The following is a 12,817-nucleotide window of genomic DNA, read 5'->3' on the forward strand; positions in this document are numbered from 1 at the left end:
GAGATATAAATCTAAAAGTATCATAAAGATGTCTTCTATAGACTTTGTTTGTTGTCTGAATGTCAGTCTATTTTAATGTCGGCAGAAATCGCGGCAGAAATTCTAGAGAGAAAAAGAGTTTAAATTGCAAACATTATTATGCATACATAACGTACAAACATTATAAACGAGTATAATACATTAAACATTTATTAGAAATGACACACATTATGTATTATAACAGTTACAGTTGTTGAATTGTGAAATTATAAAATTATTAATATTAATAATTTCATAATTTCACAATTCAACAACTGTAACTGTTATGATACATGAGTTATATAAATTATAATACATTACATTTACATTGTAAAACATTAAATTAAAAGAATAAAATCTTAGTTGAGGTAACATTTTTCGTAATGTTCTTTATAATGCTAGTAGCACTAAATTGAAGATCTAATTTAATTTGGGAGGAATACTACTATTTCAGTTTGATTGTGTTGCAAGTCCGAAAGTAATCAGCGCAGTTACATCATATACTTGACTTAAATTTATTAAAAATATTTACTTATAGATGTATTATTTTTACATTTAATTTCAACTGTAATTGACGTTTCTTTTTTTACATACAATTAGTTGATTTATTTTCTAACATTGAAGTTATACTTCCTTTAGTTGATATTTACTGGAAAGTTTTTAGCATATTTTCATTTGTTTTATAGACAAATTTAAAGTCATACAAATAATGTTTTATAAATAACTTTTCTTTTAAATGATCTTACATATCAACAAAATATTTATAATTTCTAAAATTTGTCGTTTCTTGTAATTTAAATTAGCTCAACATATAAAGTTTCAACGTCATCTGATTTAAAATTATAACTCTCAAAAAAACTCTTTGCCTTTTTCTTAAAAAAATAAACGTTGTTCATAAAATATTCTGCAAAAACTGTGACGCAATGGATGTGTTCAGGAAACTATATCAGCTATATCAGCGCTATTATTGTCATACTATATCCTTGCGTCTAATGGACGATGAAGATAAAATGCCACAAATAGCTCTAATAGCGTCACCCCGAACGCAGCCATTGTATGTCGGACGAACTAATAGATGCAGTTGAAGACCAGAGTTTCTGAACACACATCAGAATTTACATCAGGAGAAATACAGCTACTCATTCGGTTGTTACTGAATTATCACAGGTTGTATCATGATCATGATTTTAAAGGGGATCATGTTAAAATTTTAGATGTTGAACGAAATACAATAAATGATTGATTTCAGAAATACCTATATAGTAGTAATTAAACGGTAAAAAAACGGTATTAATTTAAATTTATACATGGAATTACTTAACCAATAGTGTATCATTGTTACTTAGATATTCATTAATCATTTATGTTTTCTAATATAATATTTTTTTTACTCTTTCTAATCTCAACGATGATTTATAGATATTTATTCTATGTATACATGTATAACGGTCATGTACATAATCTCGGATCTGTCTTATCGTATAATGTTCTTTATTTTAAATAGGTGGATTGTACAAATTCTTTTGATATATTTTTTGTCAAGTACATCCATCTGCGTTTCTGAGATCATGCTTTACGCTTAATTTATTCCGATCAATTTTCTTTTACACGATGGATTTAATTTCGAAGATTCCACTTATTTGAGACCACCCAGCCTTTTAATTAATTATGAGATAGAAACGTCCTGTTTTGTTTTTTGGGATGAATAACATGAAAACAGGAGATTATTTATTCTATCTATTGAGTTAATAGATTACATAATATAATAATTTAACTGACTGCAACAATTTGGCTCTACATTTTTACTGCGCTTATAAAGACTAGAAAGTAGCCGAAACTTCCGTGATTTATTATATGATTCTCATTATAGTTCTCATCAGAGGAGTATATAAAGATTAGACCAAATGATAAACCAATAAACAATAAACAATAAATTGAATTTCATTAATATTAAGATTTATTTTTAAAAATAAAAAATTAATTGGAATTTTGGATACATGATCACAACGCATCACGAGTGTCAAAAATTTTTCATACATATATCACAAATATCACATTCGACGAAGTCTCAATGCAGGATGCTTCCGTAACATACACATCAGTAAATCGAGTTGCCTATCTGCCTATTGACAGGGACATGTGTTACCGGTAATGCAGAATAAGATTAGATTATAAGTTCGGTAGGGAATGACGCAAGAGAAATTGAATTTTACCATTCTGGTATAGTGTATTTTAAAAATTAATTGTTAATATTAAATTTATTTTAATATTAAATTTGATTTGAACTGTCGCGCTTGTTTGAAGTGTTGCACTTGCTTTTTTAGCCAGCGATAATTCCCCTCCCCCAATGCGTACAATTTGCAGCAAATATATATTAAGTAATGTCAAACGATTCATAAAATAAAACAGAAAATGTACAATAATTAAGTGAAATTAATTTGGAACAAAATATTTGATAGATATTTTACAAAACAACAAATTTTTTGATTATCAGCTACGATTAGCTGATGATCTTGGTTTCTGTGCGACGCATTGTGTTTATGCACTGTCGATGTGCCGTCATTTAACTTTAAATTCTTATTTCGGCAGAACAGTGCCACTTCTTCTATCTTCAATGTTTTTTTTTGTTTTTCAGAACGTAATTGTGATAAGTGCTATATAATACGAAACGTCATATTTTATACAATCGTTCACTGTACACAATTACTGGTTGGCACGGTTGTTAGCTGATTCCTTAAATGGATCGAGATGACAATTATATATTACAGATGTTTAATAGTTCAATCATTTTGAATGAAACAAATCTTTATCGTGTTTCAAATCGAAACACGATAAAAAATAGGATTCATAATTGTTCTGCAATATTATTTTTGGTTAATACGAAATTTTTCTTTCGTTTGAATAATAACTCTCGCTATATACTTTGAACTGTATCATATCCAGTGAGAAATAATAATGAAATCGATGTCGAATCAACATTATTGTCCATGCTGCCATATTATTGTGGAATTTTTTCATAATTTATTCATCGCGATAAAGATAAAAACTTTACAAAAATATGTAAGTAACGATGACTTGTACGAATATCGTAATGGTTACTATCCAATTCTTTTTGATAACGCTAATTATTTGTTGAACAAAAAAATATCACATAGGTATTTGTTTTTCATCGTTCCTTTATTTCCATTGGGTTTATTGCTTGATTGAAAGATAAATCTGCATGAGTTTAATATTGAACAAGCTTCTGCAGTTACCTAAGACTTTAATGCAGGTACAAAGCCTGTGATGAATGAATAAATGGATGTACTAATGTAGTTATATATAAAGCCTGTAGTTATATATAAAGCACTTCTGTTCTGTATGTATCATTTTGAGACTGGCTTCAGAAAACGGCATAGTGAAACAAGTGTTTAAGGGAAATAAACAACTGAAGTCAAAGACGAATAACTTACAGGTTAGCCACTTTTATTATGTTGATCAATCCTTCATCATTATCAACCCTTTGTTTTCTTTCTGACGCTGATATTCAGTCAGAGATTATTTAGGAAAATTTTAAATAAAATATTTCTGAAAATTAATTTAATTCAAATGAGTGTATATTAATAAAATTTTAAGGTGGTGTACGTAGATACGTTATATTTGATTAGAGCTAAAACGCAATTATGTTAATAACGCATTCAGACACCAGCATCGATAATTGATTGACTACATGATAATAATCTTAAATTTGGCATTAATCAATTTGATTATTCGCCTGATGCAAATTCTACTGAAAATATTTGGACATATATTAAGCATAAGCTTTGTAGAAGACAAATATTCAGTTAATGCAGTTATTTCGAGAGATTCGCAGATATGAAGATTTTAACCGCATGAATACACTATTAAAAGACCCACCTGCATATCTAAAAAAAAAAATGTTCATAAAATATTCTATAAAAAAAACTGTGATGAAATAGGTGCATTCGGGGAACACGCTATCAGTGCTATTTGTATCATGCTATTCTTGTACGTGTCTAATGGATGATGAAAATAAAGGGACATAAATAGCGTTAATAGTGTTACACTCAGTCATTGTATGTCGGACAAGCTAGTAGACGCAGTTGAAGACCAGAATTACTGAACGCACATCAGAACTTACATCAGAAGAAATACAGCTACTCATTCGTTGTTAGAGAATTATTACAGATTGTATCATGATTTTAAATGAAATTATGTTAAAATGTTAGATGTTGAACAAAGTTATAAGAAACGACTGATTTCAGAAATAACTATATAATAATAAGCGATAAAAGAATGGCAATTCATTAATTTCAATTCATATGGAATTGCGTAATCAATAGTGTATCATTGTCGCTTATTGTTACATGTTTACTAATTATTTATATTTTCTAATAATATTTTTTTCTTTGATCATTCTGATCTTAATGATTTAGATTACAAATTACTCTATCACACAAAATTGTTATAATTTCAGTTCCGTATCGTATTCAGTTCTTCATTGCATTATGCTTTTTTTTAAATAGAAGAACCGTGCGTTTCTTTGATATATTTTTTGAGTGCCGTCTGCGCTTCTGAAGTTATATTTGGTCATATCTTTAATTTATCCCGATCAATTATCTTTTACATGATGGAATTAATTTTAAGGACTTCATAGAATTAATTTGAACTCTTACTTGAGACCATTCAACTTTCTATTAGTTATGAGATGAAGACAATTTGTATCTACATTTTTACTGTGTTCATAAAAGTTAAAGAAACAGTCGAAGTATGCGTTTTATTATATGACTTGATCGTCTTTTATTATATGACTAAATGTCAAATAGTAATTTTTAAAACAACGTTAAATATAATTTTTTGTAATGAATAATTAGTGCACTAATTACAGCGCTAACTATTAGAAGATTTAATTTTATCTTTTTTATTCGCAATTTACAAAAAATTGAACAGAAAAGAAAGATTGCGACCATGGAATAGGAAGAAGGATATGAAATATTATCAGTATAGTATAATCCTACATTACATGAACATCACATTTTGTTATTACAACAATGTATAAGGATCCAAATAATAAATCAATAAACAACAAATTGAACGTTAACTTAATCAAGATTTATTAAAATGAATAAAAAATTAAATGAAATCCCTGATACGCGCCAGACTTGTCGAAACTTTTTCGTATATATCACAAGTATTATAATACAATCGACTAGATCTCAACGTACATGTATGACGTTAACTAAAAAAAGCAAAGAAAAACGGTTTACGTTCTTAATTGACACGTTGATCTCAAATGTAAGAAAATACGTCCGTCTGAAATATGAACGGACACAAAGAAAGAAACGATGATAAAGCGAATAAAATAAACTATCAAAAAAAATAGCGAGGATAGATAAAGGAAAAAATGGAAAGATCGAAACAAGTGTTTGTTAAAAATCGCCTAAAAAAAAGAAAAAGAAAACATAATAAATTTCATTCAAATAAATTATTGTAAATATCATCTTTTTAGTATGATGGCAAGAACAATGATTTGTCAAAAAATTCTTCAATTCCAATTCTACTTTCAGAAATGGCGCTAGAGACATTGACATGGCTGAATCTAAGCTTCGTGGAAAAGATTCTGCGAAAATCGGAAGATGATAACTCGATCCAGATGATCGATATATGTTCGGAACCAGCCACGAGCAAAGGTGACAACTACACCAGTGATATGATTAGGATTATTGCCAAATACTCGCGTGATCAAGGCAGCTGTAGTATTAAAGAGAAAATATCAATTATCCTTAAAATCTTGCCTAAACTCGGAAGTATCCGACAAAAATTGGTAAGTTGCTTTAATGTGTACAATATTTCGAATTTAGAGAAAAAAAAGGAAGGAAAAGAGAAACAGAGAGAGAGAAAGATGGATAAATCTGTGGAAAGTTTTATTGTTTTGGAGTACATTTCTATTCAACAGAAAGATTAGGATAATTATTCTTGGGTGATCAGTAATTAAAATTAAATTATTTTTATAAATCGTTTTTAAAGAAGCGGATACACATGCATGTATATTAAAAAAATAGTTTTTATTTGTTTAAAGACGAATTTAAAATTTGAAAATTTCTAATACACAAATCTTATATACAGGTCTTTATATAAAAAAATAATTGCATATTTGTTAAATTAAAAGATTCTATTTATTAACCTTAAATAAATTTGTTACAGGTCATAGAATCAGGTCTTTTTCACACCGAAATGTCGATGATGTCAAATACATTGAATAAAATGAATAAGTTGTTAGAGCCAAAGTATCGCTTGAGCGGGAAGACTCTCTATGTGCAAAATGAAAATCCAATGCTTCTGGCTATCGAAGATCTCACGTCTCTCGGCTTTCGAATGGCCAATCGTTTGTCTGGTCTTGACCTAGATCATTCCATATTGGCGCTTCGCAATCTTGCCAGATTTCATGCAGCCTCCGTAGCCCTATGCGAGAAAGTAAATCACTAAGCGATACTAACAATCAGTCGTAACATCTCGTTGCATTAATAACAACTCAGATCATGGCACAAATGCAAGGACTATTCTCTTTCAGAATGTCTTTTTGATATGTGTATTGTCTGGGCTATATCATAATTTTCTTTAAAAAAAAAAGATTTGCTTTAAATTTGTCAGAAAATTGCATAATATTAAAATTATCGTAGATTTTTTGTATATTTTGATCTATATAACATTTCAAATTTCCAATTCACACTATTATTTAACAATTTATAATCAAATGTATAAATGGTCTTTAATAACAATATTTTAATATTTAGGAACCAAAGCAAAAAGGAATGTATTCGAAAGGACAATTTAACAAGCAACAATCATCAGAAATGAAGGATATTTTCATTAAGTGTACTAAAGGTTTAGCAGAAGAGATTGCACATTGGCCTGAAGTAAAACAGTAAGATTTGCGTAAACGATAATATTCATTGCTCTATTTTTTAATATATATAATAACATTTTATATGATATAAGATAAATATTTAATATAAAAAAACTGATCATTAAACAGAAAATGGTAAATACAAACATTATACATATTATAGTATGCTGCTCATAGTGAATTTATACGGCTTTTACATAATTTCATACAATTTTGCATTTATTTTATTTGTATTGCTAGATACTCGGAAAAAATAGCTAAACTCTCCGATCACATATATCAAATAGGAATTGATGCAACAAAGCTTTGTAAAGAAGAATTTAATGTTATTATTCACGGTGATTTTCATGTGAACAATATGTTGTTCAGATATAATAATGAAGAAAAACCTATTGATCATATTTTTGTAAGTATTATCATATTTACGTTGAAAATATACTTTTTCAATTTAGACAAATGGAAATTTTATCATGAATACAATTAAATGTAAGTTCAGTTATTTTATTCCATTAATCTACTTATCTACATTTCTGAATTTTTATGATAATTTTTATATTTGTATGCAATAATAACAAATTTAAATAAAAATATATAAAAAAAATTAATTAAATAAATAGATTTTAAAACAAAAATTGTAGTACAAATTTTTTAATTATCGACAATGTCGGATTTAGCAATCAAATAGGCGGTGTGATAATAGGAGAAACTTAGAAATGTAATATGTATGAATAATGCAATGATTTCAGACGTTTAATCGCATTCAGTTATACTCGTCGCTTTTCTGTCCAAGTCTCTTCTGTCAAGTTCTGCACAAATTTATAAATGTATAAACCTTGTTGCAGAAATTTCTAATTATAATATTTCTAAACATGACGTCTCACTTTCGGAATGAATAGATTTCATTTCCAATTCAATATTTTGTCGAGAGCTCGAAAGATTAATCGATAAGACAGAGTCATTTGATTACAGGTAGACTTCCAAATGTGCGTTTACGCAACGCCGGCACTCGATTTATTATTTTTTCTCAATACAAGTCCTTCCTTGGATATTATGGAAAACAAGAAAAATATTCTATTAAATGAATATTTTAGCACCTTGTCGGCGACTATGAAGGAATTGAATTGCAAGACGCCGCCGCCTACTATGAAGGAATTGAAAGCTACCATGAAGCAAAAAGCTGACTATGGAATGATAATATTCTTCGTCGTTTTACCATTTATGCTGTGCTGTAAAACTGAGGCAAAAGATTTGGATGAATTATTGAGCACTGGTATAAATCCAGGTATCAAGAGCGAGATTTATAAAAAGTTGATGATAAAAAGACTGCCACTGTATGACGAATGGGGTTTATTGGATCTCTAATGTATACTTTACCTTTTAGTGATAAAATATAAAAATGGAAATACAAATATAAATAAAAGAGCAAAATATAAATTGAAAAATATTATGTAATTGTTAATATAATAAGATAATGGGACCCTATATAGCCTACTTAATTTTTGTACCTAATTTTTTCCAATTTTTTGCTAAGTTTGAAATTGCAAATTGTTGCTCAAATATTTAAAGAAGGAAACATTCTTAAACATTTTTACTGGTCAGTTAAATTCATATTTTGAGTTTTTATTCGCAAGCATTACGTTACAATTATTATAATATACAATTATTATTTACGTACAATTATTATAATCGGTTAATATTATATAATCCCAGATAGAAAATTTTATATATTGAATTTAAGTTATCGCAAGTGCTGCATAGTTTTTCTGGCCAGTAATAATTAACTTTCCGATATTACGCGTATTGAAAATTGAGATTGAAGATTGAAAGATTGAAATTTGAACAATCGAAACAAGAAAACCTAAAATTTTTTGTCCTCATTGGCTAAATTTTAATTTTTAATCTTCAATCTTAATTTTTAATGTGTAGTCTAATTCCGGCTTCACTTTTAGAGTAAGAATTATTACTGCACTGTCCGAGTGAATTCATAGTAAATAAGGAAAAAGAAACGGTTTGTATAAACCGTTTCCGTATTACCGGTATCGGAAGAGCATATACCTTCTTATCTTAAACATTGTTACATGTTTGTTATACCCCTTCTCCTTTTCCACAGAAGTTCTCCTCCTACCTAGGTTTGCGACTCTTTGTTAGTTCTGCTTTCTCATTTCGTTAGTTTTCACGCTTACTTACACTGAGCAAAGCATGTGTATATATTCTCAGCATTATACGTTCCCAATACGTTTCCACATCAAATTACAAAATAAAAATAATCTTATAATCTGAAGTGTCATTATCTTATCTTAGTTCATGGAAAAACTTGAATGAGTGGAAGGAGCAACTGGAAAAAGAGAACGAGAACGCGATTTTTTGCCGACCAATCAGTTATCGTAAAGAGTCGTTTTTGCGTTTTGTTACGCGGCGAGAGAAGTAATTTGTCGAAAAAATTCTCCAATTCCAATTCCAATTTCAGAAATGGCTCAAGAAACATCGACATGGCTGAATATTTGCTTTGTAGAGAAGATCCTGCGAAATTCGGAAAGTGATAATTCGATCCAAGTAACTAATATATGTTCAGAACCAGCCACGAGCAAGGGTGACAACTACACTAGTGACATAATCAGGATAATTGCCGACTTTTCTTGTAATCAGGGTGGCTTTAAGAATACAAAGAAGAAATCAATCATTATTAAAATCTCACCTGTACTCGAAGGTAATCGAAAGAAACTTGTAAGTATTTAATTTATATAATATTTCTAATATAGAAAGAGAAAAAAGAGAGAAATTAAATTGTGGCAGATTTTATCTCAGATAAATTTATACAGACCATATTTGAAAAAAACATGTTTCAGTTGTTTGAAAATAAATTTATATGTAGAATAAAGTTATAATTTATTTGCCATTCGAAAAGCTGAACCTTTTTATTACAAATATTTTTTATATATTATAGGTCTTCATATTACAAAAAGAATTGAATATTAAAATATTTAAATTAAAAGAATTCCATCATATATGTTCCATAAACAAAAAATTCCATTTATTGATTTTAAATAAATTTATAGGTCACACAATCAGGTTACTTTCACAATGAGGCATTGATGATGACAGACACTTTGGATAAAATGAATAAGTTGTTAGAGCCAAACCATCGCTTGAGTGGGAAAATTCTCTACGTGCAAAATGAAAATCCAATGCTTTTAGTGATCGAAGATCTTGCGCCTCTAGGTTTTCGAATGGCCGATCGTTCGTCTGGTCTTGATCTAGCCCATTCCGTATTGGCATTTCGCGGACTAGCCAGGTTTCATGCAGCCTCCGTATCCCTATGCGAGAAGGTAAATCATCACATATGACTAATAATCAGTTATAATGTCTTGTTACAATTATTAAGAATTCAGGTCAATAGCACGGATACAAAGACCATGTCCAAAATCCAAATTTTTGTTTAAGATCTCAATACTAAACATAAAAATTATATATAAAATATCACTTTGATTCATGATCATCTCACTGGTATGAGATTCTTTTTTGCGCTGTATTCTTCGAAATATCTATTAAAAATATGATATATTGTAATCAAAAATATTCAAAAGTTACATATAATAAAAATTAACTTGAAGTGTGGCACAACATATTAAATTTTATATATTACAAAAAGTACTGCCAAGAAATCATTTTCAGTGAAATTTGTAAAGTTTTAGATTTTAGAATAACGTATACTTAATACAGCTTATATACTCCCCTATAAAGAATTTTTAATTTTTTGTAATATTAAACACAAGAATTTTGATGCTATATATTAAAACTTAAAATGCTGCGCCTTTCATTATATCCTATGTAGTTTTTGTTTATGAAAAAAACTCCGTCGTGTTCAATAGTGATAATACCGCGTATTGCCCGAATTGCGTATCTTCTAATAAAAATGTTTTAATATTTAGGAACCAAAACAAAAAGAGATGTATTTGAAAGGAATATTCAACAAACAGCATCCGCCAGAAATGAAAAATATTTTCATTAAGAGTACTAAAGCTTTAGCAGACGAGATTGCAAATTGGCCAGAAGTAAAAAAGTAAGATTTGCATAAACAGTATTCATTGCTCTATTTTTTAATATTCATAATAATGTTTTATATGATTCAAGGTAAGTATTTAACATGAAGAAACATGCTAACTAGAAAATTGCAAATATAAGTATAAATTGTACTATTTAGAGCAGATATTTGTATAGTTTGTACATGATTTTGTGCAACTTTATGTGACTTTTATTGTTAGATATTCGGAAAAAATTGCTAAACTTTCCGATCACATATATCAAATTGGAATAAATGCAAGCAAGCTGTTCGAGAATGAATTTAATGTTATTAATCACGGTGATTTTCAAATGAATAATATATTGTTCAAATATAATAACGATGGAATACCGATCGATTACATTTTAGTAAGTACTGTCATCTTATTAAAAAATTATGTACTTCCTCTGAATACGAGTAGGTACTCATTGATTTACTGTAATCGCAGCTTTATGATTCAATTAAGATTAAACATAAAAATTTGTGAAATTCAATTTGCACTTACACGAAATCTAACTTATATTATTGAATGACATTAAATGACGTTCTACTTCTTTTGTAAATTTCATTTCCAATCTAATTGACTCAAAAGATAAAAAAAATTCGTTTGATTACAGATAGACTTTCAAATGTGCGTCTATACATCGCCCGCATTCGATCTTCTCTATTTTCTCAATTCAAGTACTTCCTTCGATGTCATTGAATACAAGAGAGATGTTCTATTAAGTGAATACCTTGATACCTTGACAACGACTATGAAGCAATTGAACTGCAAAACGGAAGCGCCCACCATGAAGGAACTGAAAGCTATCCTAAAGCGAAAGGCTAGCTTTGAAATGATAACATCCTTCACGGTTTTACCGTATATGCTGCGCTGTCAGACTAAGACAGATTTGAATGAGATAATAAGTACTGGTACTTTTATATATCCAAAAAACGAGAGTTTTAAACAGTTAATGATAAAAAGACTCCCACTATATAATGAGTGGGGTTTATTAGATCTTTAACGCATACTTCATCATTAGTAATAAAATATAAAAATTAAAAAAATAAAATACAAAACATATAACATACAAAGACATAACTATAGCGAATACATTAAAATTGAAAACAATATATGCAAAATGTTGATGTAAACAAACTTTTTTTAAAAAGGGGACATCGTGAAATTATTATGATAATAACAGAATTTTTAGATTAAAAAATCAAAATGATTTTTTTCATAACAGTGTTTCATAACATTTTTGACTCATTAATTACGGTTTTAAAATAATCGTAATCTTTATATTGTATTTATATTGTACTAGTATATTGTACATATTGTATATATATATATGTACACATATATTTAAATATTGTCGTTTTTTCGAATAAGTTTTGAACAAAACTGTATTAAATAAATAAAAAAATACAAAAAAAGCAGAATATATATACGTATGTAAAAATTTTGATATACCTGATCAAAGGTATTAGACATCTTATTAACCATTATTTAACGTTTAATTCAGTTTAAAATCAGTTTAAAGAATTGTTTTATGACATTTGCTATGAATTATTCTTTGTTTCAAGAAAATTTTAAATTCATATTAGGTTACAATGTCGGTAATTAATAGGAAACAATACAGTTAACAGAATTTCAAATTAATGAAGAAAATGTAAGAAACTAATATTTTTAACATACGATCGGTTCAACGTGCTAGTGTTTGACACGACATTTAGTCGTCGATATCGGTTTAATATTCATAAAAGAAATTATATTTATATTTCCAATATACAAAATTTTAGAAATTTCATTTTTTTAATTAAATTTCTTTACAAAGCGTCAGTGTACA

At 28.3% G+C, this 12,817-nt stretch overlaps 3 protein-coding genes across 4 annotated transcripts in view; all 3 read left to right on the forward strand.

Annotated features, from left to right (window-relative positions):
* Nucleotides 1-12,055, forward strand: part of LOC108756159 — a 19,278-nt gene extending 7,223 nt beyond the window's left edge. Inside the window, exons 7-16 of the mRNA XM_018499768.1 lie at nt 5,528-5,842; nt 6,223-6,492; nt 6,813-6,943; nt 7,166-7,274; nt 7,895-8,256; nt 9,316-9,649; nt 9,982-10,251; nt 10,855-10,985; nt 11,188-11,353; nt 11,603-12,055. Coding sequence (XP_018355270.1) covers nt 5,528-5,842; nt 6,223-6,492; nt 6,813-6,943; nt 7,166-7,274; nt 7,895-8,256; nt 9,316-9,649; nt 9,982-10,251; nt 10,855-10,985; nt 11,188-11,353; nt 11,603-11,992 — 2,478 coding nt within the window. The 3' untranslated portion in view covers nt 11,993-12,055. The remainder of the gene's footprint in view (nt 1-5,527; nt 5,843-6,222; nt 6,493-6,812; nt 6,944-7,165; nt 7,275-7,894; nt 8,257-9,315; nt 9,650-9,981; nt 10,252-10,854; nt 10,986-11,187; nt 11,354-11,602) is intronic.
* Nucleotides 1,079-8,343, forward strand: LOC108756290. Of its 2 annotated transcripts, none has more exons than XM_018499991.1 (6): nt 1,079-1,185; nt 5,586-5,842; nt 6,223-6,492; nt 6,813-6,943; nt 7,166-7,331; nt 7,895-8,343. In XM_018499991.1, exons 2-6 carry the CDS (start codon nt 5,588-5,590, stop codon nt 8,285-8,287), a joined length of 1,215 nt encoding a protein of 404 aa, XP_018355493.1. In that variant the 5' UTR covers nt 1,079-1,185; nt 5,586-5,587; the 3' UTR covers nt 8,288-8,343. The 2 variants fall into 2 exon arrangements, with proteins under 2 accessions (XP_018355493.1, XP_018355492.1); XM_018499990.1 differs by lacking the exon at nt 1,079-1,185 and adding an exon at nt 3,390-3,472.
* A 508-nt stretch (nt 12,056-12,563) lies between the features above and the next one.
* The window catches only part of LOC108756334 (WD repeat-containing protein 66-like), an 8,815-nt gene continuing 8,561 nt past the window's right edge, over nt 12,564-12,817 (forward strand). Inside the window, exon 1 of the mRNA XM_018500076.1 lies at nt 12,564-12,640. Within this exon, the coding sequence (XP_018355578.1) occupies nt 12,630-12,640 (11 nt within the window). The 5' untranslated portion in view covers nt 12,564-12,629. The remainder of the gene's footprint in view (nt 12,641-12,817) is intronic.

The sequence above is a fragment of the Trachymyrmex septentrionalis genome, unplaced genomic scaffold (assembly GCF_001594115.1).
Source record: "Trachymyrmex septentrionalis isolate Tsep2-gDNA-1 unplaced genomic scaffold, Tsep1.0 scaffold97, whole genome shotgun sequence".
NCBI classification, from domain to species: Eukaryota; Metazoa; Arthropoda; class Insecta; order Hymenoptera; family Formicidae; genus Trachymyrmex; species Trachymyrmex septentrionalis.